Genomic DNA, 27,400 nt, shown 5'->3' with positions numbered 1-27,400 from the left:
AAAAAAAAAAAAGAATTTAATATAATGGGACCAGCAGTTAGCGTAATGGCTTTGTCACTGGACTCCCATGTAGTCGACCTCAGTTTGAGTCCTGGACCCAGTGGCTTAAACTCACTCCGGGCATGTGTGCATGCGTGCCCAAGATCCCGAGACGAGAATGGAGGAGAAGGGATTGCGGCATGGCCATCCTCCCTGGGTGGTGATTTCTCGCTGTCTGTCTCTCTCTCTCTCTTTCTGGTGAGCACACATGCCCGACAGCAAAAACCTCTTAAAAAGAAAAGAATTTAAAGTAATGAAAAGTAAATAAATAAAAATGGAGTCATATTCTTGTATTTTACTGAGTTGCTATATGCTTAAAAAGATGGAGACTATCCAACATTTTCAGAGTACAAGGAAGTTAGGACTATTACGTAAAGGTGATTACAGAGATTTAGAACCTATAGGAATTTTAATGTATTTTTTAAAAATAAACTTGGCTTTTAATTCCATTCTTCCACAAACAAACAAAAGACAGGTTAAGAACTGCTAAGTCTGGACAATGGGTACCTAGGGGTTTGGTATGCTATTTCATCTATTTTTGTGTGTGTTTGAAAATTTCCATAATGCAGTGAAATAAGAAGCATGAACAGATAGAAAAAGTTTTGCTCTGTGGCTGTGAAGCAGAGGGGAGAAAAGGCATCTTGACTTGGCTAAGGTCCTCTGGAAGCCAAGGTCACATCCCCATTAGCAAGGAACTTGGGGGGGGAAACAGGTGGTATCTGGCCTCGCAGCCTCCATCTTGTGCTTCCATCTGTGGAATGACCATGTCCTTTGCTCAGCTGAGCAATTTCCACTTCAGATAAAGGAGCCAAAACTAATTAGCTCCAATCTGCACAAATGAATCAAAATCACAGGCTGTGACCCTGCTAGTGACCCAGGGACAACCTCCTCCTCTGGGGTTTGAGGCCTCATGACACTGTGACCATAGTAATTACAAAGGGATGCAGCATGCACACACTACCGTGACATGTGATCACTAGGCAAAAACTAGCTTCTTAGCTGCCATTCCTGGTTGCGGTAACCTACCATGGGGCTTAGGTCTTTAAAGCCGTGATGCTGACTCCCCCTTCAGAAGATCTGTACATAATGGCTAAGATTAACGAAGATGCAAAAGCTCAGAAAAGAATTAAATATCCCCAGCAAAAATACTCATACCTGGAAGACTAAGCTGAGTCTTCTGCTTTGAGGAGTTATGCAAATAATTCATTTATATCTTGTTTATCCATCCTTTAACTCCAGCTAACAGAATCTACTCACTGCGAAGACAGATTCTTATCCAAAAGCCAAACGACTAGAATCACCTATATTATTGTTGATTCTACCCTGTATCTCTCAGGGATCGTCGGTCATGCTTTAGATCTGACCACCATCATCTGTTACCTGAACATCTCAAAGGACCTCCTGTCCATTTACCTTCCTCCAAAACACCCAGGAGAGGGAACTACCCACAGAACAGATCTGATCGGTTTTGTCTCCTCCTTAAGGACCCTCCCCAGTGTCCACAGAACCAAGGAAAACTCCTCTGGATCTGCCCCAGGGCACCCTCCAGAACCCTCTCTAGTCATATCCAGAACATGCCCTGAACTCTTAGATTCTGTGCTACAGTCATTTATAAAGAGCTACCTACAGTCGCCTCAAAGGCATCATCATCTCTCATGCCTCTCTCCCTTTGCACAAACTTCTCTCTGCCTAAAACGTCCTTCTGTGACCTTCTAGAAGAGTGTCTCTGTCACTTTTGGATACTTAGTACCCAGAAACCATACCTGACTGAAGACAGTGACCATGGGACAGCCTTTTCCTCTTGGGCTTGTGGCCTCCTGTGTGGCATGCACACCCTTTGTTTTTTTCTTTTTTCTTTTTTTATTTTTTTTAAGAGGTTTTTGCTATAGGGCACGTGCGCTCGCCAGAGAGACAGAGAGACACAGGGAGACAGAAAGCGAGAAATCACCCCCTAGGGGGGATGGCCACGCCGCAAGTCCTTCTCCTCCATTCTCCTCTCAGGATCTTGGGCACGCACACACGCCCGGCGTGAATTTAAGCTACCGGGTCCAGGACTCGAACTGCGGTCGACTACATGGGAGTCCAGCGACATAGCCATTATGCTAACTGCTGGTCCCTGCACACACTTTCTTAATAAGATCATGGACAGCAGCCTCTGTTTATCAACTGGCTGTGCCTCAGACACCATGTCATGATTCCTTAGCTACATTATCCCATTTAATTCTCACCACTACGCCTGAAGTAGGTTCTACCATTTTCCCCATGTTATAGATTAGGTTGGTACAAAAGTAATTGTGGTTTTGCATTGTTGATATTTGCCATTTGATACTGGATACATTCTTTTTTTTTTTTCATGGAAGAGGTTTTTGCTATAGGGCGCATGTGCTCGCCAAAAAGACAGAGAGACAGAGAGACAGAAAGTGAGAAATCACCCCCCAGGGGGGATGGCCATGCTGCAATCCCTTCTCCTCCATTCTCGTCTCGGGATCTTGGGCACACACGCACACACACCCAGCATGAGTTTAAGCCACCGGGTCCAGGACTCGAACCGTGGTCGACTACATGGGAGTCCAGCAACATAGCCATTACGCTAACTGCTGGTCCCAATACTAGATACATTCTTAAATAAATTTATTTTAATGTTCGTTTCTTGATTTTCATTTTTTTGCTAATGACTTGCTGTTTATTTTATATATATTTTAGACTAAGGACATACTGTTATAAAAAAAAAGGCAAATATAAGCAATTTTCTTATTTGAGGTCAAAATGGGTCATAAAGCAGTGGAGACAACTCACAACATCAATGCACTGGCCCAGGAACTACCGAGCACGCACTGCAGCGGAGTTTCAAGACATTATGCAAGGGAGACAAGAGTCCTGAAGATGAGGGAAATAGCGGCCGGCCATTGGAAGTTGACAATAACCAAGAGCAGTCATCGAAGCTGACCCTCATACAACCACATGAGAAGTTGCCAAAGAACTCAGCATCAACTGTTCTGTGGTCACTGAGCATTTGAAGCAAATCAGAAAGGTGAAAATGCTCAATAAGTGGGTGCCTCATGAGCTGACCAAAATTTTTTAAATTGTCATTTTAAACTGTCCTCTTCTCTTATTCTATGTAATGATGAACCGATTAGTGACCAGAGCATGACATGCAACCCAGAGTGGATTTTCTATGACAACAGTGGTGACCAGCTCAGTGGTTGGACCAAGGAGCAGCTCCAAAGCACTTCTCGAAACCAAACTTGCACCAGGAAGTGGGCACTATTTGGTAGGATCTGATCCTTTACAGCTTTCTGAATCCCAGAGAAATCATTCCACCTGAGAAGTGTGCTCAACAGGTCTATGAGATGCACCAAAAACTACAATGCCTGCAGCTGGCATTGGTCAACAGACAGGGCCCAATTCTTCTCCATGGCAGTGCCCAACCAAACATCGCACAATCAATGCTTCAAAAGTTGAACAAATTGGGCTATGAGGGTTTGCCTCATCTGTCACATTCACCTGACCTCTCACCAACTGGCTACCACTTCTTCAAGCACCTCGAAACTTCTTGCCGGGAAAATGCTTCCACAACCAGCAGGATACAGCTGCTTTCCAAGAGTTCATCAAATCCTGAAGCATGGATTTTTATGCTACAAGAATAAACAAACTTCTTTCTTGGCAAGAAATGTGTTGATTGCAATGATTCCTATTTTGATTAATAAAGATGTGTTTGAGCCTAGTTAAAATGATTTCAAATTCATGATCCAAAACCACAATTGCTTTTGCACCAATTTAATAATCGAGGATCATAAAGTTACAATAACTTGACCACAGTCACAAAGCTAGCAAGTACTTAATGCTGAATTTGAGTCAAAGGATTTTTTTAAGAATTATTTTACTTAATTTTACTCATCATTATCATTTTTTCAATTTGACCAGAGAGATAGAAAGGGAAAGTAAGAAAGCAAGCCACCAGGTTCGGACCTTGAACCTCAGTCGAAGAGTCCAGCACCTTAACAACCATGCCACCTGCCAGCCCCATGAGCCCCGGGTTTTCTGACTCAAAAGCCTTCTTGTTAATCACCATGAGGACACCCTAATATGCTGATGACCACAGACCAGAACTTAAGCTATCTTGTCACTCCACGTAGCAAAAGTGATTCTTTCTAATAAGAGAGTCTATGCACAAAGCACTGAGCATAGACCACAATTTTCCCACCAAAATACCCATCATCCCCTTCTTCTGTTTTATTTAGAGTGACAATGTGCTCAACTGAGAAAAACAGAAATCACATTTCCCAGCATCTCTAGCAAAGTGAAGTCAGGCCACAGAGAAATAAGGGAAACTGTTTTGAGTGACTTGCAGGTAACCTTCTTAGAAGAAGCTAGGGGACCAGCAGTTGGCATAATGGCTATGTCGCTCAACTCCCATGTAGTCAACCACGGTTCAAGTGCCGAACCCGGCGGCTTAAACTCACACCGGGCGCGTGTGCATGCATGCCCAAGATCCCGAGAGGAGAATGGAGGAGAAGGGATTGCGGAGTGGCCATCCCCCGGGGAGTGATTTCTCACTTCCTGTCTCTCTGTCTCTCTCTGTCTTTCTGGCGAGCACACGGGCCCTGTAGCAAAAACCTCTCAAAAAAAAAAAAAAATGAAGAAGCAGCAGCAGCAGCAGCTGGTACATACTTTTATTCCCTTCCTCTAAGTCGTCCTTCTGTTGCCCAGAGGTAATTGCTGGGGCTCTAGCAGCCATCTTAGACATGAAATGACCTTGGAAACATAAACCAAACACAGCAATGCCAACAACATAGAAATAACTGTCAGATACTAATTTGTTCATTAATTCATTCAACAAACTTCTACTGAGCATGGCATTTTCCAGACCCTTGGGCTAGATCCATCAGGGAACCAATGAGACAAAGGTCCTCATGAGGCTTACAACATAACACAAAAAGGCAGTACCAGATAGTAAATGTAATGATACTGTAACAGAAGATGAGAAATGCTACAGAAAAAGAAAAGGTAAAACAAAATGAGAGAGACCCAGAATAGAGGGAAGGGGAGAGACCACACTCTGAAATTCGAGGGACAAATGAGTGAACTAGAAAAATGAGAAGATCTAGTAAGACACAGTAAACTTCACCCCAAACAACCTTGAGAAAAGAAACAGCCTCAAGAGATACAGAAGAGGTGTGGATACCATCTGGAACTTAGTTCAGCCGTAACAGCTCCTTATCCCTCATTACCAGAAACAAGAGAGAGCTGGACTTGAAGGCAAGTCTATTCCACACCAGCTAGTCATTTTAATTGGCCTTTGCGGAATGGTCCATGCGGGGCCTTTGGAGCTCAGTGGGTGGTGCACTTCAGGACCTCCAACTCTCCACCTTCACCCACGCAGCTCAGCTCTCAGTGAGGTTCCACACGGGGCTTCCGCCTAAGAACGCATCTAGAGAAAGAGTTCTGTTTAAAATAAAGCGTGCTTGTGAAGGGTGTTCAGCGGCAGAGCCATGTGATGGCAGGTACGAGTCTCACGCCTCTTTGCATTGTCGGTTTGGCACCCACTACGAACTCAGTGAACTTTTGTTTGCTTGTTGAACAAATAAACTTTGCAAACTTCCAGAATCACTAGACTTGACAGTTGTCTCTCTTTAAACCATTTTGCTGCTGCTGCCAAGAATATCTCCCCTCCTCTAAGCTTCCTGTTGCTCCCCTCCCCGGCTCTAAAATAACGAGAAGTTGCTTGGCAGTGATGTCACATTGCCACTGTCACCGCCTGCAGGGCATTCACATGCTGGCTATATTTAAGACCCAGGCTTCATGTTCAGTGACATGGAAATTGCCACCTTGTGAACTGTACCGGAAAGGCAAGATTTGAAAAATTATTTCTACGAATAACCAGGTTGCAAATTCTGCCTCTCTCGAGGCAAAGAGGAAAAGCTAGGGGGTTAAACTGAGCAATGGGCTCCCGTTAAGAGCTAGGTCCAGTGTCCTTCCAACATTCCTCTGAAATAACTCAAGCACCAGCATTTACTTGCAGCCCTAATTCTCTTCCAATTGTTCATCTTTCCAGGGCCCTGTTTTACCTCTCCAAGCCATTCTGTTATTTTTATTTACTCCTCTAGACTTCTCTACCTACTCATTAGAAAAGACAGCAAATGGAGTGCTAATGAATGGTAAATGCATTTCCCTCCCCAGTGGATAATTATCATAACCTTTTCATGAGAGTTCTATCATATTTATTGGCTTAGGTCATTTTTTATCCCTCCTGCTTCTGTGCTTTGATGGGGAAAAGTGATGGACTAAGGCCATGTTTCAGACACAACCTTCTCCCTTCTCCCTTAACAGCTGCATAGTTTTTGTATCTCGATGAACCTCCCAAGTCCGTGTTTGCTACAGATTTTGTGGGGAACATCTGGCATCGGGTACTAACGGCCCTGAAGCTTAACAAGCAATGTGGGCATGTGCTTCAAAATGCAGATGTTCATGCAAATATACCTTGCTGCTTACTCCCTAAAATTTTTAGTTCATCAACAAAACCTGAGTCTTTGATTGGATTCTAGAAGCATTAGAGAAAATAAACAAGCGCATAGCTTTCTCCCTTCTGCATGACAGCTTTGAGAGATGCTACAGTGCTCCTCTTCTGCTCACATTTTGCTGCTATCATTTTCATATCAAAAAATATCTCAGAGCTGGTTCCGTGGCCTAGTGGTTGAGGGAGCTGGGTCTCACATGGGCACCTGTACAATTTGAATCCCAGACCCAGCAGCTTGAAAAGCATACTGAGCATGTGTGTGTGCATGTGCCCCAAATCCCAACAGGACAGAGAGATAGAGAGAACTGATTAGGGCATGATCACATCCCATTTGGTGACAGAGAGGTCCTTTCTCCTCTTCTTCTGACTGTCTCTCTCTCTCTCTCTCTCTGATGAGCACAAATGCCCTCTGGCGGAATTTTAAAAATAAGTGTCAGACCAGCGAGTGACATGATGGTTAAGTGTGCTGGACTCCCACATGGCCGACCATGGTTTGAATCCCAGACCTGGTAGCTTGCTTCCTCACTTTCTTTCTCTCTCTCTCTCACTCACTCACTCACTCACTCACTCACTCACTGTCCCTCTCTGGTCAAATAGAAAGAAAGACAGTGGGGAGGAGGGGAGGGAGAGGAAGAGAGAGAGGGAAAAAGAAAGAAAAATCATTCTTTAAAAAAAATGTATCCAGAAAACTTGCACTAGGCATAACACTCTGCAAGGGTCATGAAGGAACTGAAACAGCCCTCCACTGTCTGGGCTGTTGAGAAGGTGCTGCCATCATTTAAAGTTTAGACACTAATCCATTTGGGATTTCCATTCTCTTGCCTTCGGGGGAATCCCACAGTACTACTCTTCCCCAGAAAACAGGCTAAGAAGTCATTCGTGCCAGGTACCTTTGCCCTCCACTGTCCCAAAAGCAGGAGCCGAGGAGTGACAGACAATAATGGAACTAGCTCAAGCCCTAGTGACTAGGTCCCCCCTCCTCCCCCTGGAGTGAAGAACGGTACCCACTGAACACCATTAAAAGGCCATTCTTTTGCCCCGCGATCCCACTCCTGGAGGTACATACTAAGAAAAAAATTGACAGAGGGAAAAAAAGCTACAGGACATTTAGGACATTTATTGCAGCCTTTATCTCTCATCCCCAAAGACTGGAAGCAGCTTCAACGCTGGCCCAGGTAGAAACCAGAAAGGATAACGTGCATGCTACACAGCCAGCAGAAATGACAATGGGGGCCGGTCTCAGCAGCAACAATGCAACCAGACCCGCGTGGGAAAAGCCATGGGCTTACACCCAAACCTCCCTTTGGGTATAAGGACACATGCTCTTGATCCAGGGCTGACTGAGACTGGAGTGCAGGGAGAAGACTGCAGGGTGAAGATCCTGTTGAAGGTGACCCCACCCCACATCTGCCTCTCCCTCTCGCATGGGAGAAATGAATAAACGTTTTTCTTTTTTTTTAATGACAATGGGTCAAGGGTCACAGAGTACAGATTTCGGTATCCTGGAACCAACCCCCTGCAATACTGAAGGATAATTATATTTTTCAAACAAGCCAACAAACAAAACATTCACTCCCTAACTTGGTTCTGAGACAAAAATTTCAAGAGCCTTCACCTTTCTGAGACTGATTTAAGTTAACTTATCCCTTCAGGTCTTTACTAGCATCTGCTCTAAGCCCTTGCTACTCAAAGTGTGGTCTAGGAACCCGTGGCATCAATATCACAAGGGAGCATGTGAGAAATACACGCTACCAGGCCTCAGTCCAGACCTGCTGAATCAGAATCTGAATTCTAACATGATCCCTGGGTGCATGGTGGGTACATTAAGGTTTGAGAATCGCTTCTCTAAGCCACCAGTTGTCAACCTTGACTGTACACTGGGAATTGCCCAAGCTGTCTGAGTCTCACCTCCAGAGATTCTGATTTAATTGGTCTAGAGGGCGGCCTGGACATAACAGTTTTAAAAGCTCCCCAGGTGACTATAACGTACAAGCAAAGTCTAAGCAAAATATTTAGCTCGTCAGCCCGGAGAATTCTTTATTAGAATGTTGGTTACATCTGAGCAACAACAGGCTAGATTAACTCCAGAAAATGACTCTTTGCAGCCTTGAGGTGGAGAGATAATTGACTTCCATGAAACAATCGCCATCATGATGGCTGGCTGTCACTCAGCGCCCACGCAGGGCGCTGTCTGGCTGAGCCCTTGTCGTGCACCATCTCTTACATAGTGCCCGCAAGTCCTATGCTAGTCTTCTAGAAAAGAAGCATCCAGGCAAAATGACCAGGTGAGATCACACACCTAGAAGTAGCTGAAGCCCTTGCATGACCTGGGGACGGGCACGTCCTTAAACTATGTGCTGAAGCTCCCTTCCTTGCCTCACCCTTGTCCTGGGTCCAGGATGGAGGATGCAAATCCAGGCCTGCCTCAGACCATTATGCAACACTTCCTCCTAGAAACTGCCAACCAAACCGAAGTATGTGGAATTATCAGCCAAAAGGTTAATATCTTTGTTTATACAAGATGCTCCTGAACTTACAATGGGGTTACATCCTGATAAACTCATCAGAAGTTGAAATATTCCAAGTCAAAAATACAATCAGTGTTGGGACCAGCAGATGATGTAATGGTTACATCACTGGACTCCCACGTACTTGAACACAGTTCGAGTCCCAGACCCAGTAGCTTAAAACTCACACCAGGCACATGTGTGTGCATACCCAAGATCCCAAGAGAAGAATGGAAGAGAAGAGATTGAGGCATGGCCACCCCTCGCCCCCCACCCCCCGCCCAGGCGTTGATTTCTTGCTTTCTGTCTCTGTTTCTGTGTGTCCAGCGAGAACACACACCCTATAGCATAAATCTCCCTTTTTTAAAAAATGCACTCAGTGAATCTAACCTACCAAACATCATAGCTTAGGCGAGTCCACCTTAAATGTGTTCAAAACACTCACATGAGTCTATAGTTGGGCAAAATCATGTAACAAAGAAACCTATTTTGTAATAAAGTATTGAATATCTCATAAAATGTATTGTATGCCATACTAAAAATGAAAAACAATGTTGTATGAGTACTCAAAGTATGGTTTCTATTTTTTTTTTTTTTTGAGAGGTTTTTGCTACAGGGCGCGTGCACTCACCACAAAGACAAAGAGAGTCAGAGAGACAGAAAGCGAGAAATCATCCCCTGAGGGGATGGCCACATCACAATCCCTTCTCCTCCATTCTCCTCTTGGGATTTTGGGCACACACATAATGCGCCCGGCGTGAGTTTTAAGCCACCAGGTCCAGGACTTGAACCGCGGTCGACTACATGGGAGTTTAGTGACATAGCCATTACGCTAACTGCTGGTCCCTCAAAGTATGGTTTCTATTGATATCACTTTCATACCATCATACACCCAAGCCATTGGTAAGTCAGGGACATCTTTATATCCTTCCCCTCTATTTTCAGCATCTACAGGATAGAATAAGTTCTATTGTGTTTATCTATGCTTAGATATTGCTTATCTAAACTTAACATAAAAAGGTAAATATTTGATCAGTGACTCAACAAAGAATAATATTAATTAACTGTTCATCCTTTGCTGAATTTTGGTAGCATCAAAATAGGGAAATAGCTCTTACGCCACATTTTCTCCTACCATGTCATGCATGTCTTCTACTCATTCCTCTCCTCACACACTAGTCTCACCCCATGCACTCAACTCTCCTTGGCTACTCTGGTGTAAGTCATTAATGACTTGCCAGCTGCTGACAAGCATGAGTTAAAAAATGACAAAGATGGGCCAGCCATAGCATAGCATTTAGACTCTGCATAGAAGAGGCTGAATCCACATGGCCAACCAGAATTTGTGCTCCAGACCCTGTTGGCTTCACACCAGGTGCATCGAAGTCTCTCTCTCTCTCTCTCTCTCTCTTAATACACACACACACACGCACACACTTGCCCTCTAGCATAAACAAACAAACAAAAAAAAGATGTCGAAGAACACAACTCAATTCATGAGACTTGGCCAAGTGAAAGTGCCAGCAACCTTGGGGAAACAGGCTTCGCACCCAAGGAGAGACTAGGAGAGCCAGGATGGCTAGACACACAGTTGAGACTCAACAGATAATTCAGTGTAGCCAGGATCTGATCCCTGGCCAAGATCTCAAAAAGGATGAGGCAGCTGAAAAGTAACCAGAAAGCTCTTGAACACAAAATTCTGGTACATTTACAAATGCCCTTGAAAAATAGAATACGGCCAGCCACTGGTGTGGTAGGTAAGGCAACTAGATGCTACATGGCCAACTGCCCAGTTTGAGTCCTGGACCTGGTGTCTTGAAAAAAAAAACCAGGCATGTGTGTGCAAGTCCAAATCCCAACAGGAGAGATAAACAGGAGAAGGGCCCATGGCATGACCATTCCCCTATGAAGGGATGCTTTCTCACTTTCTCTCTCTCTCTCTGGAAAAATAAATGTTTAATTACTTTTGCAGGTATGGTATCTTAGCTATGAATTTCATGTCTGAATAGTAAAAGGGGTATTGCCAAATAATTTTATTAAAGTGAAAGAGTAAGTCTGCTAAGATCAAGTCTAAAGATGACAAAGTAGCGGGACGAGATGTTTGCCAGTGAGGTCAAATGATCAGACGTGCCATCTAACCAAGGAAAAACATAGGTAAACACCACACAGAGACATTTAGACCACAGATCAAAATGGTGGGAACCATGTTACATTGACTACTCGCAGGACAGCTAGCACAAGAATAACAGCCAGTACCTTCACTTGGGGAAATCACAGAATCCAAATGTGAAGGGGAGGTGAGCCACTGCAGAAGTGAGCTACTGCCAGGGACACCTGCCAACCCTGCTGACCAGCATTTACCCCCATCTGATTTTTCTTTCGAGAAAACACTCCTCTGTTCCTCATCCCCACGCCATGTAGTTCAGTGAGGAAAAACTAGCCACCTCCTGGCTCCAGTCTGGGCAACAAGAATGATGTGTCCCACTGGGAGATGGGAATGGACCCCAGGGATTCCTTCAGAGCTACTGGGAAGTCCTCTCCTCCCACCAGGACGCTAAACTGACAGGACTTAGGCTGGAGCTGCTGGGGGACCCTGGTCACCCCAAGGGAAGAACAGGTCAGAGAATGAGACTGAAACCAAGGGAATGGAGACATGGAAAGACGTGTGACACCCAGAGCCCTATCCATCCAGCTGAGCAAAAAGCTAGCTCTTTCCTAAACTCCTAAGTTACACAACCTGTTGTAATTTTTCAGAGGCAGTTTAGCATAGGTTTCTGTTATCTGCTACTAAGAGCTCTCAGGTTCTACCTGCTTTAAGCAGTAAGATCTAAATGGATGGCCAAGGGGTTTCCAGAGAGCCCAATTCCCAAAAAGTGACTTGAATATGGTCTGGGAACAAATGACTGTCATCAGTCTGAAGCTCAGTCTGAACGACAGCACTGAGAAATGTCAGCTTCCAGCTCCTGATGGCTCTTCTGTTAATACCTTCTCCCTATCACTCAAGACCAAGGCCAGAGCCCAATCCTGAGATAGAAGGAGACCTTAAGCCTGCCACACATGGCAGCTATCTGTTTTTGGCCCTCGCTCAGTCATGCGTCCAGACAACGACCGAAGAAAACGCCCATGCCGTTTCCATTGGCCGATAGTGTGTTCTTTCTGGGATCACAAACTTTAACAAAAAAGTTAATTTATATGACTTGGTAGTTATTCTATACCATTCCCTGGCCATTAAAAAATTTAAGGGAAAAAAAAAAAAAAAGAAAGAGCCACTCAACAACCAAGGGACAATCTTTCTCCAACCATGTCTCTGTGGCCAGATCATATACCCCTTTTCTGAACCAAGTTCAATATTCATACCTAGGTGGGTAAAGCCATGGTTATCTGGATCAATTGCTATGGAAAGGAGACAGAATTATCTTGACCAGATTAGAGACGTCAACTTTGGTCTTGGGAGAACTCACCCCTGACCACCAATCAAGAAAAATAAGTAAATAAATAAAGCAAGCCATGACTGATAACTTCAATATGAGGCAAGTATGGGGAAGGTTTTTAGGAAGATAACACAAAGTCCTCTACAGGAACTCTTTTTCTAGTGAAAGAACCCCACTTTCCTCCTAATTTTCAGTCCATAAACATGGGCTTCTTAAGTCAAACAATAAAGCAAATGCTACTTTTTTTTTTTTAAGACACATGGCAAACATGGGCCTTATTTCTGGTCTCTGCTAAGCCTGAGAGTAGCTTAGTTTCACTTTGGGTAATAGGCTTAAGATTTTGCTCGAGAGCATGTTTTTTCACTGACCAGAACTAAAAACAATGGGAGCTACATGAAAGAACAACACATTCTCTCCTCTTTTCTTCTCGTGTACGATGCCGCCATCTTGGTCTTGGGACTACTTCGGGCAATTTCCACTATGCCACTAGCGCTGGTACAATGACGGCAAAGTCTTGGAATGCTTGCCCCCACCTCCCTTTCCCATGTCTGTGGCATACATAAGTAACCAGTAACAGCATTTTTCCTCCTGAGCCCAGATAAAACCCTAGAATCCTCCTCAACAAGTAACCCAGGGGGCCACTACCAGAGTTGGCAGCAGGATGAAACTGACTGGCTTATCCTTCAGAGCATGTATTCCAAACAGACAGTTGTAAATAGAAAGGGCCGAGGCTTCTGGTTCCAAAGACCATCCCCAACCTAGAGCAGGCTGAGAATTCAAGCTGGTATCCCCCATGTTTGATCTTTTCAACTCTGACCATTTGCTCTTGTGAAGAAAAAAAAATGTCTTTGGATGAGCACTGCAGAAATGTACTGTCATTTTTTCATAAAGGACATAGTCTTCAAATTTCTCCAAAGATTTAAAAACAATAAAAAAAAAAAAAGGCAGAAACCAAACCTGTGGGCAGAAACTGAGATTTAAAGCCTTCATAGAAAGCCAATAAAGGTTTCCCAGGGGTTGACACACAGCGATCTGAGCAGGGCCCCAAGACCCATGGTCCATCCTTCCCCTACAACTGATGCAATGTAGTTCTCAACCTCACATGTAAGACACGGTCACAGCAGGTCTCACTGCTCAGTAGCCCCATGGGGACAAATAAACATACACGTGTTGAGTAGGCAGGGCTGGAAAATGCCACCAGGAGGAGCTAGAGGACAATGAAGGCCAGTGGTCAAAGGCTCCAAGATGCTCGCTGCAGGGAAAGGTTGGACAAGGGAAAGACCCACAATATTCTGGTCTATCCTTGGCATCCTTTGTCACCCATGACTAAGGCATCTACTAAGAGAAAGAAATTAGGTAACAGTCATTGCACTCTTATGAAGGCCTGGAGCCCCACTGAGCACTGTAGGAGCACTGGCTCATGCAAATCTTCCCAGCAATTCTATGAGGAGTGCTATTAACAGACATGCTTTTGTTCCCCACTGCCTGCCCTGAGAATCTGGCAAGGCTGTCAATCACAGCTCTCTTCTCCCTCTCAGCCACCACATGCCCAATGAAGAGTCTTTCACAAATTTTATACATGAACATTAACAGAAAGGAAGAAAAGAAATTATGGTGTGACCCCCTACTCCCACAGGTTATGTCTTACTGCTCGCTCGCTCTCTCTCTCTCGCTCTCTCTCTCTCTCTCTCTCTCTCTCTCTAGTGAGCACACATAACCAATAGCGCACGCACACACACACACATAAAAAAAGAAAAAATCAAAAAAACATGGTGGCTTCCACCTTTGGGTGTGCTCTCTATGCCCTTGGGACACTCCTTCTGGGCAGTCAGCTCTCTCTCTCTCTCTCTCTCTCTCTCTCTCTAGTGAGCACACATAACCAATAGCGCACGCACACACACACACATAAAAAAAGAAAAAATCAAAAAAACATGGTGGCTTCCACCTTTGGGTGTGCTCTCTATGCCCTTGGGACACTCCTTCTGGGCAGTCAGCTACTGGGCTGTGAACAGCCCTGGAGAAAGACCCATGTGACAAGAGCCATATGAGTGAGTTTGAGAGCAGGTCCTCCAGCCCCAGCCCTAGTCAAGTCCCTCACGTTTTGGGCAACAACTGAACTATGACCACATAAGAAACCCTGACCCTTTAGTTAAACTATTCTCGGATTCCTGACTCAGAAAAATTATGGAGGGTTATAAATATTTATTGTTTTAAGTAACCAAATTTCAAGATACTTTGTGACACAGTAAGAGATAACTAATACAATGAACCCAAACGGAAAATGTCCTCACAGTAATCCAACAACCTGTTACTTCCTGTTATGGTTTCAATGTGTCCCTCGCAGTTCATACAATAGAAACTCAAACCCCAGCGGAACAGTGTTGGGAGGTGACTAGGTCATGAGGGCTCCACTCTCATGAATGTATTAATGCCATGTGAAGCTTTCCTTTTTTCTAACACAGCAACAAGGCCCTCATCAGATGCAGCTCCTTGATCTTGAACTTCCTAGCTTTCAGAAAAATGAGCCGAATAAAATTCTGTTCTTTATAAATTACCCAGTCTGTGATATGCTGTTACTGCAGCATATAATGGACTAAGACACTTTCCCCAAAGGAACTTTTTCCTTGTGTAAATTCATGTTTTCTTTCTTTTAACATCTGTCTCATAGCTTGAGTTTTCTTAATTCAATAGGAAACAAGGCAATCAATTATTTAAAAGAATGTGACTTACACAGACTAATCACAACTGATTATAATGCCTCCACATTGGGAACTAGAAGTTGCTTGCAGCCACAAAAGCACTGGGCTAGTTATATGACCTTGTTCTTTGTTGTCCCATGTAAGCACAAAAGGAGAGCCATTAATTTCAAGTAAAAGAAATGTGTAATGAAATGCTGAATTTGTTCAGTGATGTTTCAGTTTTACGACCATAGTCTCAGAATCAGTAAAACATACATATACACAAATGCTCTTAGAATACTTACAGAGAGGGGCCAGCAGTTAGTGTAATGGCTATGTCGCTGGACTCCCATGTAGTCGACAGCAGTTGGAGTCCCGGAGCCAGTGGCTTAAAGCTCACACCGGGCACATGTGCATATGTGCCCAAGATCCCGAGAGAAGAATGGAGGAGAAGGGATTGTGGCATGGCCATCCCCTCTAGGGGGTGATTTCTCGCTTTCTATCTCTCTGTCTCTCTACCTCTGTCTGTCTGGCGAGTGTACGCGCCCTATGGCAAAAACCTCTACCCAAAAAAAACAGAATACTTACAGAGAATAAATTTCACTTTTCTAAATCTGAAGTAGTCTACCTCTTAATTTGTTCTGCACCATTGCTGCTAAAATACAACTTTGGATTAGGCAAAGTTTCTTAGTAACATAATTATTATATTAAAGGAAAATGATAACGATAGTTAACATTACTTAGCATTTATGAAGCACATTTATTGAGCAGACATATGGTCTCTCGTTTTATCCTCATGATGACTCTACAAGGTAGAGTTTTCTCAGGCTTATTTTGTGACTAAAGAAACAGAGACAGAGAGGATAAGTAACTCACCCAAGGTCATATGACCAGTAAGCAGTAAAGCCATGATCTGACTCCCATAGTCCATCCTATGCCAGAGTCTTACTATAAACCGCTACATTAAACCACACATCACGGAACCTGCCACCTGACACACACGGACCTGAGAGCAGGGCAACTCCAATGCACGTGGGCCTCACCGCCCAGCCTGTGACGTCTCACTGCCCATCCAGACTGTGTGTCAGCAGCTACAGCATCCCCAGCCCCCATGCAACTGCCCAAGCAAGCCCACTGTCCACCAACACTGACAGCCGCTCCTTCTGCGGCCAGAAGCAACAGTAACATTCTGACAGCTGGCAAAGGACAGCTCTACCCAGAACATGTGGGCACTTAAATTTTTCAAACCTTCCACGTGCAGGTGACTGATCTGCTTTCTTCCATTTTCTCCTGCAGAAAACTGCAAACTACAAACCTTCAGATACCTTAAACTCTTAGCTACCTATTGTCTTATAGATGTCTCTTATAGATGTTCCTCCTACCTACAAACTACAAACTCTCAGGGCCAGCAGGTGGTACAGAGGCTCAGGCAGCTAGCACATGGCTGACTGCGCGATTCAAGTCCTGAACCCAGTGGCCTGAAAATCACACCAGGCACGCATGTGTGCTGCATACCCAGAATCACAAGAGGAGAAGCTACTGCAGGGCAGCAGGCCTCCTGGAGGGGTGATTTCTCATTTTCTCACTTCCTCTCTCTCCCCCCACCTCCCTCCCTCCCTCCCTCCCTCTCTCTCTCTCTCTCTCTCTCTCTCTCTCTCTCGTGCACATGCCCTATAGCTAACTAAATAAAAAGCAAGTAAACAAACAAATTATCAAGTTTCAGACACTTTAAACTCTGTGTCACCTGTGATTTAAAGGGGGTGGGGGTACTTTACATGATGAAATTGCCTAGGTAAGAAGTTGGCTCTTTGGGAAGCCAACGTGGCATAGTAGTTAAGGCACTAGACTCCCACGTGGCCAACCACTGTTGGAGTACCGAACATGGCAGCTTGAAAATCATGCATTTTCAAGGTGCGTGTGCCTATGTACCCAAAATCCTATGAGGAGAATAAAGAAGGAACTGTGGCAAGGCCATCCCTCGAGGAGTGTAATTTCTCACATTCCCTCCCACTGTCTGTCTCCAGTGAACAAACCCCCTATGGCAAAAACCTTTATAAAAAAAAAAAAAAAAGTTTTCTACCCCATTAATGAGATAAAATCTCCCTAGAATTCTCATATGACATACCTTGCCGTAATCACTGTAAAATAATGCTTGCTTGTGTCCAGCTCCCTGTCATATGCTTCTCCGTTACTCCTGCCCCTCGGGTGGACAGGAGCATCCTCACTATTCCACAGACAAGGGAATGTGTCCTGCAGAAGCTGAGTAATTCACCCAGAAGCACACAATTTGCAAGTAATGGAGCGGAGACTCAAGGCTAAGCTGATTCCTAACACAAGCCATTAAAATGACAAGGAATCCAGTTCTGCGTTTCTTTGATAATTCAGAACAAGAGTCTCTAAAGACTTCAGTCTTTCCTGAGAACATCAAACACAATCATACCCTGGAACCCTGGCGTGGCCAGTAAAATGGTGGCCCAGTTGAAGAAACGCCAAATTAGGCATTTATAATTAGGCATTATATTCCTCAATTTATAATAGTCATGGAGCTGTCTCTGAGATGTCACTTTAAAATGTGACGAAAGGGGAGAAGCTCTAAGATGGAAATTAACGATGGGGCCATGGTGCCAATGCCCCGTTACATACCCACGGCAGTTACCTCAGTGCCCTCACACCTTCCAGTAGTACAAAGATGGGGAACACCACTGCTGCTGCGAACTCACTGAACTCCGCATCCTTTGCACACCCAGGAGAATACTTACCTTCTGGGCTTACTTACTTAATAGAACAATCAATAAACTGCTTCTCTTAACCAAAAACGGGAAAACTGGAAACAACCCAAATGTTAAACTGACCATTTCAGGTTGGAATGGCCGACGGAATGCGGTGTGCTAACTCGATGCAATTCCATGTCCAGTGTACAAACATGGCTAGTGTGAAGCCTGCACGAAACAGTGAAAACTGCTGTTGCAGTGGTACGTAGTGGAAGGAGGTACACTGCAGAGAGCTGACCGGATTGTAAGGACCATATATAAAATGTGTTTGCACATGAACAAATTTGGTTAAAATGCATGTTTTTATGAGAGTTGAAGTTTGTTGTTGTTCACTACAGTTTACTAAGATATAAACATGGTCACAAAAAAAGGAAATAAAATGTCTCTTCTATAAAAACAGGCTTAGACCAGGCCACTGCTTAGGGGTGAAGAGAGCCAGATTCCATATGACTGACCACAGTTGGAGTCCCAGGCCCCAGGGGCTTGAAAACTGCACTGAGTACAAGTGTGTGCATGCCTGTAGTCCCACGAGACGGAGACATGGAGAAGGGACTGCAGCATGACTGTGCTCCACTGGGGAGTGCTTTCTCCCTCTCTCTCATCTCTGTCTCTCTCTGTCAACCCCACATATTCTCTGGCAATTTAAAAAAAAAAAAAGGCTCAACTGTACTCTAGAGAAGAGTGAATGAAAAAAATATCCTGCCAATGTCATGATTCACCCACCCATGACATTACCAGAGACCCACAAGTTGGATCCTGCCCTCTGAGTACAGGGGTGCAGGAGCACAGTGCCGTGGTGCCGACAGGACTCAGCATCTGTGCAGGGCAAGCTACAGTCTCCGCCCAACTTACAAATGCACTACGCTTTGACCCAGCAACTCCACCTTCCAGAATGTTTCCAACAGACTCATGTAGAAACACAGTGATGCACACAAAGGCCTGCGGCAGTGATAGTAGTAGCAAAGTGACCTCAACGCCCAGCTGTTGTGGAGTGGTTAAATAAATTCCACTGCAGACAACAAAATGTCAAGAGTTATTACAAAGAAGATGACAGCACCGCTCACACCGACGACACAAACAATCTCTGAGATGTAAAGTGATTGGAGTGTAGGATGTGCTGCCATTTTGCATTGAGGAAGAAGAGGAGAAAGATTAAAGTGATTTAAAAAGGGGCCAGCAGGTAGCGTAATGGTTGAGGCACTGGACTCCCATATGGTCAACCATGAGTCAAGTCCCAGACCTGGTGGCTTGAAACTCATGCCAGGCGCATGTGAGTGTGTGACCAAATGGAGGAGAAGGGATTGCAGCATGGCCATCTACCCTAGGGGGTGACTCCTTGGTTTCTGTCTCTTTGTCTCTTGGGCAAGCATACCTGCCCTATAGCAGAAATCTCTAAAAAAAAAAAAATTAAAAAAAAAAAAAAGATTTAAAAAGTATAGCGGGACCAGCAGTTAGCGTAATGGCTATGTCACTGGACTCCCACGTAGTCAACCGCGGTTCGCATCCCAGACCCAGTGGCTTAAAACTCACGCCAGGTGCGTGTACATGTGTGCCCAAGATCCCAAGAAGAGAATGGAGGAGAAGGGATTGCGGTGTGGCCATCCCCCCGGGGGGTGATTTCTCGCTTTCTATCTCTCTGTCTCTCTCTGTCTTTCTGGCGAGCGCACACGCCCTATAGCAAAAACCTCTCCAAAAAGAAAATTATAGACAGCATACACAGCAATTTGTGAATACAGTCCTTTCTCTATACCCACAGAGGAATGGTTCCAGAACATTCTTCCACACAACTGACACCACAGCTGTGAATATTCAGGTCCCTTATATAAAATGGGGTATACAATCATGTGAGAGGGTGTAGTCTTCATATGACCCACTCACATCCTCCTGTTTTTTGGGGTTTTTTTTGTTTTGTTTATTGTTTTTGTTTTTGTTTTTTTTTTTGCCACAGGGCGGATGGCACTCACTGGAGAAAGAATGAGAAAGCAAGAAAGCACCACTCATGGGAATGGGCACACTATAATCCCTCCTCCTCCTCCATTTCTCTATTGAAATTTTGGGCATGCACACAATGGCCAGCATATTTTTCAACCCACTGTGTCTGAGATTTTAACCACACAGCTGGGCATGTGGGATCCAACTGCCTTGACCACCATGTGGCCAGCTTTAAATCATCTCTAGATTATCTACAATACCTAGAACTATGTGAATGCTATGTAGATTGTTCTTTTTCTATATTTTTTAATCTGTTTTGTTTACTGTTGTGTTTTTTTACTGTCGGTTTTTTGTTTTGTTTTGTTTTGTTTTTTAATGAACATTTCCAGGCTGTAGTTGGTTGAATCTGTGTATGTGGAACCCATGGGCGTGAAGGGCGGGTTGCACATGGAATATCTCTGGAATCAGTAACACTGACTGCCTCCAAGGAGCACCCTGGATGTCTGGGACAAGAGAGAAAGGATTTGCATTGTTTAACCTTTTGTGTTTTGAACCATGTACATTTTTATTATTTACTCTATGGAATAAGTTAAATTAAAATGCATGAACTTTAACTCCTTTGGGCCCTGTCTTTTCTTTCTTTTTAATTAAAAACTGCAGGTGACAGGGGTATCTGGGGCTTTAACAAGGCCTCCCATGCTCACTTCACCAGCCCATCCTCCCTACCTGGCCAGTGCCTGGACCTTCATGACGTGTCGCTCCTCCTGCTCAGCCACCTTCTTCTTCAAGGTGTCGACCTCCTGCCGGAGCGCAGCTGAATGTTCCATCTCGCCGTCAAGCAGGTTCCGCAGTGATCTGGGGAAGAGGGGGCCCCATCTGTTCAGATGCCAACAGCCAGTTCTTGACCTAAGTCAGGTTCTTACTTGTTCATTTTCCACAAAGTCTGCAGAGTCCATAATTCAAGTCTATCTCATACAAACTGACCTAAGAAGATGCCAAACTCTGAAGAGCCTCAGGGCAAGAATTAGGATGAGGCCCAGGGTAGTCCACCTGTGCCCAGGCTCCTGGTCACCTGTGAGCAGGCAGCCATTTGGCAGCTTTAATCAAGGGAAAAACAAGGAGTTGAGTGAACCCCAAGCAAGTCCTTTTAGAGATGTCCTACTGAAAAGGTGCAGCACATTAAATTGAGACCATTTTGTCACAGCCACACCAGGGAAGAGACTTAACAAAGGCAACAATGACAGGAGAGGCCAGAATAACTGCCTGAGGCACAGAAACAGATATCCACTCAGAAGATCCCAGAGGCGTCTTCTCTCGCTTCCAGCTCTGTCGACTCAAGGCAGACAAGCTCTAGACTCTGCCACTGCTTTCCCAGGTTCGACAAGCATATATGGCACTTCACACAACTACCAGTTCAGTACAGCACAGCAGTTTGGATTCCTGTTTAACCCCTTCCAAAATATGTTCACCTGCGTCTCTGCCATCGTTGCTCTTAAATAGAGCAGAAGATGGTAGCTCTTCCAGGCATCCTCCCACGTTACTGCCCAGGAGTGAGCCCACACGCTTCTAGCCTTTTACTTCACTGTACCTGAAGTGGCCCTTTCCAGAAAACATGACCAACTATGCTACAGGGACATACTACATCAAGATAACACTTGGTATGTGACATCAGAATATATGTAAAAACATTGCACACACACACACACACACCGCCATTATTCACTGTTATTGCCAATTTTCTAAGACCTGTGTTTGTTTTGTATTATTTTGTTTTGTTTTGGTTTTTTGTTGAGGTTTTTGCTATAAGGCGCATACGCTCACCAGAAAGACAGAGAGAGACAGAGAGAAAGAAAGTGAAAAATCACCCCCCAGGGGGGATGGCCACGCCACAATCCTTTCTCCTCCATTCTCCTCTCAGGATCTTGGGCACGCACGCACACGCGCCTGGCATGAGTTTAAGCCACTGGGTCCGGGACTCAAACCACGGTAGACTACATGGGAGTTCATAGTAACATAGCCATTACTCTAACTGCTGGTCCCAAGACCTGTGTTTCTTGAAAGCTTTCCAAAATTCTCCCTCTGGAGCCTAGGACTCCTTGATGTAAACATAGTATGATTCTTATTTTCCTTCTCTGGCAGGGAGAATAAAGTAACAGATAGTGGTGGCTGTTTCTAGCAAGGTAAGACAAAACCTATGGCTCCTTCAAAGATAACAGCTCCAGTCAGAGCAAAGAAAAGAATCCTGCAATGGTCATGAGCCCTTTTTTGCAAGTTTATTTTAGTTGGAAAATTGGACTGCCTAAAGATCCCTTTTATAAACATCCTCTCTTGTTTTTGAAAACATGCTTGTTTGCTTTTATGTTTTTATAAAAGATGAGAGGAAAGCTTGTCAAGCAGGGCCCAAAAGAAGATTGAAAAGAGAGCTGTGATTGAAGGTCACCATGCAACCTCAACTCCCACCCTGGCCACAAGAGTAAGAGAGTGACATGAACACGCACGCACACGCACCACCACAGGAGACAGCCTGTGTTCTCCCTAAAGCTCAGCATGGAAGAGCAGCCAGCCCCTCCACTGACCACCCCAGAGTCAGGAAGCTTCTGGCAGTTTAGATGCTCCACTTTAGATAGCAGATGGCAACAGTGCATCCATTCCAGGTAGCATCTATCGCTGGTTTCAACAGGGAAGAAAATATTTGGCACCAGCTGATGGCTTAATGCCTTCATCGCTGGACTCCCTAGTAGTCAAGCATGGTTTGAGTTCTGGACCCTGTGGCTTAAAAGTCATGCAGGGCACGTGTGTATGCATGCCCAAAATCCCGAGGAGACTGAAGGAGAAAGGATTGCGGTGTGACCATCCCCAGGCGGGTGATTTCTCACATTCTGTCTCTCTGTCTCTCTGGCAAGCACACACACCCTACAGCAAAAATCTCTCTCAAAAAAAAAAGATTGAATAAAGTCCTTTGCCTTTATGAAAGCCCTGTTCAGTGTCTGAAACTGGGCTTTTGGCCGATCAAAAGACTCCAAATATCTTCTTGCCCTAATTTGGATACATATTATTAATAAGTCAAGTATTCAAGTGCCTGAAACATGGTAGATAGTCCCTCAAAGATTACTCAAAAGACTGCTTTAGAGGTGGGGAGGTGATAGCTAAAAGCTATAGAATTTCTTTTTGAGGTGATGAAAAGGTTCTAAAATTGTGGTGATGGTTGCACATACCCATGAACATGCTAAAAACATCGACTTACACACTTGAAATGAGTGGGCTGTATCTCAGTAAAGGCAGAACAAAAGAATGAAAGGCTGCCCTACTGACTTCTGGTTCGTCCCACGCCAGGCCCGCTGTCGTAAGGCTCTCACTCACAGCTTACACACAAGCATCTGTGGATAAAGCAGCACGTCCCAGTCCAGTCTAAGAAATCAGCAGTCACTGTTTTACCAGTCAAGCAAAATGCCTTCACCTGTCAGATTCTCTTAGTCTCAGAGCTAGGCTGTCAAGGAAAAAGCCCCTCCCTCCCTGCTGAAGATCACGATACCTGTTCTCTTCTTCCAGTTCATCCTTCCTATTCATCATGGCCACAATGGCTTGTCGCAGTTCATCTGAGGAAAGAAAGCAAAGCCAACGTTAATTGGCGGATCTTCCTGTCATATCGTCCCTCCTCTTCTCTGGATTGTACACTATCAAGTTGTTGGGAAAGTCGTGACGTTTTTTGGTTTTCTACACAAAAATGCGTCATGACTTTCCCGACAACCTAATATTAAGGATGTCTAGATAAGTTTCCATTTTCCTTTTAAAGATAATCCCATAGGGACCAGCAGATGGTGTAAATGGCTATGTCGCTGGACTCCCATGCAGTCGACCGCGGTTCGAGTCCCGGACCCGGTGGCTTAAACTCATGTCGGGTGCATGTGTGTGTGTGCCCAAGATCCCGAGAGGAGAATGGAGGAGAAGGGATTGCAGCATGGCCATCACCCCTGGGGGGTGATTTCTTGCTTTCTATCTCTCTGTCTCTCTGTCTTTCTGGTGAGCGCATGCACCCTATAGCGAAAACCTCTCCAAAAAAAAGATAATCCCTTATACAATCTAAGACATCCAGGGGGCTCAGCTGATTGCTCTTTTATCAGCCATGCCACAGTGGATAGGAGGGCAGGGCGGGACAAGAATAAATATGGTGAACACACTCAGCACTACAGGAAACCTGGCTAGCAATTTCTAAGTGTTTTTCCAAGTCTCTGCTACTGGATGACATCTATGTTGAATGACAATTGACTCCCAGGTATAGCTGTTTATAAAGCTAGAGAGCAGATCAAGTGACCCTTGGCGCCATACCAGCATAGAAATTGTTATTCAAGTTTAATAAAAGATTCAGTCTCATTATACTGACCCCTATAGTCAGTATGCAGGTGGGAGCAGGTGTCTCCAATACGCAGGCCAGAATTATCATAGGGGCTACTCTCCCGAACATCTTCCTCATAGGGAAGCATGCATGGAGAGAAAAGGCACACCTTCAAATTAAATAAGCACCCAAGTGTCCTATCTACATCTGACTTGGTGGTTGTCACCGTCCACATGTTAAAGACTGCCAGATCACTCAGCCAGCTCTCAATTACCTAGAACTTCTGAGTGGCTCCTGGAGAGCCCGTGCATTTTGTCGATTTCCCTAATGGATCCTGTGAACTATATTCCCCTCAAAGGACTGGCCTCCAGGACACTCAGAGCCACATTCATGCATCTAGCAAGCACACATGGCCATGTGGCAGCCCCCTACTTGTCCGAACCTTCCCTCTGGTCTTCTTGCCCAGCCGGTATTTCCAGCTTGTGCCAATGTTACTTATTACCTGCCTCATTTGTTTTTGTTAAAATATGCTTTAATGTACTACCTCGAATCCTCTTTTAGAAAGAGGTATGGTTCTGGATTTCTTGCTTTTACTAAGATTTGAATACTTACCTTTGCCAAATTCTGTCCAAAGCCCTTACTGGTTCTATCTCATTTAATCTTTTACATACACTTTTGAATATGTACCATGGGGGCAGCAGGTGGCTTGGTGGTTGAGGCACTGGACTCCCACATGGCCAACTGTAGTTCAAGTCCCAAACCTATAGCTTGCTCTCTCACTTTTCCTCTCTATCTCCCTCTAGTGAGCACACATACCTTAGAGCAAACTTTTAAAAAAGGAGGAAAAAATAAAAGAATAAATATATATATATTTTTTAATTGGGCTGAATGAGCAACTCCAAATATTTCCTTTATTAAAAGAAATATGTGCCGCTAATCCCATTCGATGGGAGTATAAATAAACAGGAAAGAAGGAAATCAGGAGGAGCTACGTGAACCCACAGCTGGGTCCTCAGGTCCCTCTACACTCCTGATGCCCGTGGAGAAAGAAGCCACAAAGACCCTGAGGCAGGACATGGGGTAATGAAATCAACACGGTCCTCAGACTACCATGGGGGAGATCAAACCTCACATGCCCAGAGGTAAGAACTACTATTTATTGACACTCACGGTAACATAGATCCTCTTTTCAGATGAGGAACAAAGCACAGAAGTTCCCGGGAAGCTCAGTGCCGGGACGGCAGACACACCTGACTACATGGACACTCCTGACACTCCGCAGGCTGCCATCACGTGTGCGCTACGTCTGGACCAGGTGTTCTGAAGCCACTGAGCAGCACAGGGCCCCTGCCGACGCTGAGGCCCTCGGTGCCTGATACTGAGCTGTGAGGCAGAGCTACGTGTGATCCCGCAACTTTCCTCCATGCTTGACATTTTTCACAATTAGTTAGAAAACGCATTTTCACAAAATACATTAATAACAATTAGGAGGAAGGATGGGGAGGCAGGCCTGGGAAGGAAAGGAAGGCTGTCCAGGGAGAGCTAGCCGTGTCGGGAGGGAGCAGGCTGCCTGCCTGGGCCATGTCCTGGGCCTGCAGTGATGAGGGCTGGAGCTCACGCATTCGCTCACTCCATCAGTAAGCACATATTGCGGCCCTGCCAGGTCCAGATACCTCCCCAAGGAGAGACCCAGGCTCCAGGGAGGAGCACCCTGCACGGAACAGTCCTTGATGGAGAGCGATAACAGTCACGTGTGCCTACAATGACAGTCTGTCTGACTTTTCCTTCTGACCTTGACCAGGTAACTAGGACCTTGTCATGGAACCCTGGGCCAGAGGAGACAGCAGATGGATGGTGTGGCATCAAGGCAGTGCCCCGTACATGCCGTCGCAGGGACACTAATGATTCAGAAGAACTCATAATGCTAGTATGAGTCAGAATTTTATTTTAACTGGAAACACAGATAAACTTAGGGGGTGGGGAGTAATTTATTCCTATGACATCATAGCAGTGAAAGGGGAAAAAAAGATAATACAATTATTGAAGACTGGCAGGATAATCCCCCTTTGGCTCTTATCTTCAAGAAACCCAGAGCAGGCGGCAGCTGTGGACCGTGGACGCAGACCAGGGAATTGCTCCTTTACTGCAAGGCCTATTTGAATTCTGACATTTTTACAGGTCTTCTTCCTACTGGCACTCTCGACTGGCCCACACCTCATGCAGGTGCAAAGGAATAAGACTTCATACTCACAATATGAGGCTGGAAAGGTTAAATCTCCTAAAGAAACTTCCCTCTACTCAACGGGTGGCCTGTCACACGCATCTCTGGAGGGTAGCAGCATGCCGTGTGTCTGGTTTACATCAACAACCTCTACATGGGATCTAAGTGCAATGAAAGCACTTAGATGTGCTTTCATTGTGTGTCACTCCACACAGTCCTGAACATAGTCCAACCCCTTTCCCTTGCCTCAGCAGCACAGGTAGCGGATCCCCCTGGGTCAGTGGCCTCCTGGGGGGCCCTCCAGAGTAATTTAGACTGTACTGTTTTGACGCTGCCCACAAACATGAGCCTCTCCCCTAGTCAAATATAAATGCAACATGTTTATTTCATGGATTTCCTGGCCAGAACCTACATTTGCCCATGCTCATCCCCTACTTCCGATTTGATAAACTCATCTGAGAAGCCATCATCTGAACACACCTCTTCTGAGAAGCCCTCCCTGATTCTCCTAACCCCACAGCAGGGTGTGCAACACAGTCACCTCTATCTCCGACCATGAGCATGTGATGCCTCAAAGGTCACACACACTGTGCACCTTGCTGTCCCCAGAGCTCCCGCATGTTAAGTGTCCCAAAAAAGTTTATGGAGTTGAACTCTGTGAAAACTCTATCTGACTACCACGCTTCTCAAACTAACAGCAGAAATGGAAGCCGTGGCATAGAGAGCGTTTTCTGTGTGCCGAGCTAGGTGTCAGCCCCCGCAAGCCTGGCTCCAGCTCTTCCGCGACACAGAGCAGGAGACTGGGGCGAGCTTCCCATGCTGCCGTCCACCCCTCCATAAGGCCTAAGTGGAGACGTTGTCCTGGGCAAGTCCAAGAGCCAGAAAGAAGTAAGCCACCAAGTAGGGACATGTGAGGGGCAAGAATGAAGTGGGATTTCAGTAGCTCCCAACACACTGGCAGGAGGGGGAGG

General features: G+C 45.1%; 1 protein-coding gene across 4 annotated transcripts in view; it reads right to left on the bottom strand.

Moving 5' to 3' along the window:
• Positions 1-27,400, bottom strand: part of SNX29 (sorting nexin 29) — a 535,094-nt gene that overhangs the window by 397,597 nt on the left and 110,097 nt on the right. For all 4 annotated transcript variants that reach the window (XM_027771071.1, XM_014587074.2, XM_027771069.1 and 1 more), the window contains 2 exons: positions 23,408-23,471; positions 20,602-20,730 (listed from right to left, as the gene is read on the bottom strand). In XM_027771071.1, the coding sequence (XP_027626872.1) occupies positions 20,602-20,730; positions 23,408-23,471 (193 nt within the window). The remainder of the gene's footprint in view (positions 1-20,601; positions 20,731-23,407; positions 23,472-27,400) is intronic.

Source organism: Tupaia chinensis, unplaced genomic scaffold, assembly GCF_000334495.1.
Source record: "Tupaia chinensis unplaced genomic scaffold, TupChi_1.0 Scaffold000182_1, whole genome shotgun sequence".
NCBI lineage: Eukaryota > Metazoa > Chordata > Mammalia > Scandentia > Tupaiidae > Tupaia > Tupaia belangeri.
This window is presented reverse-complemented; position numbering and strand designations above follow the sequence as displayed.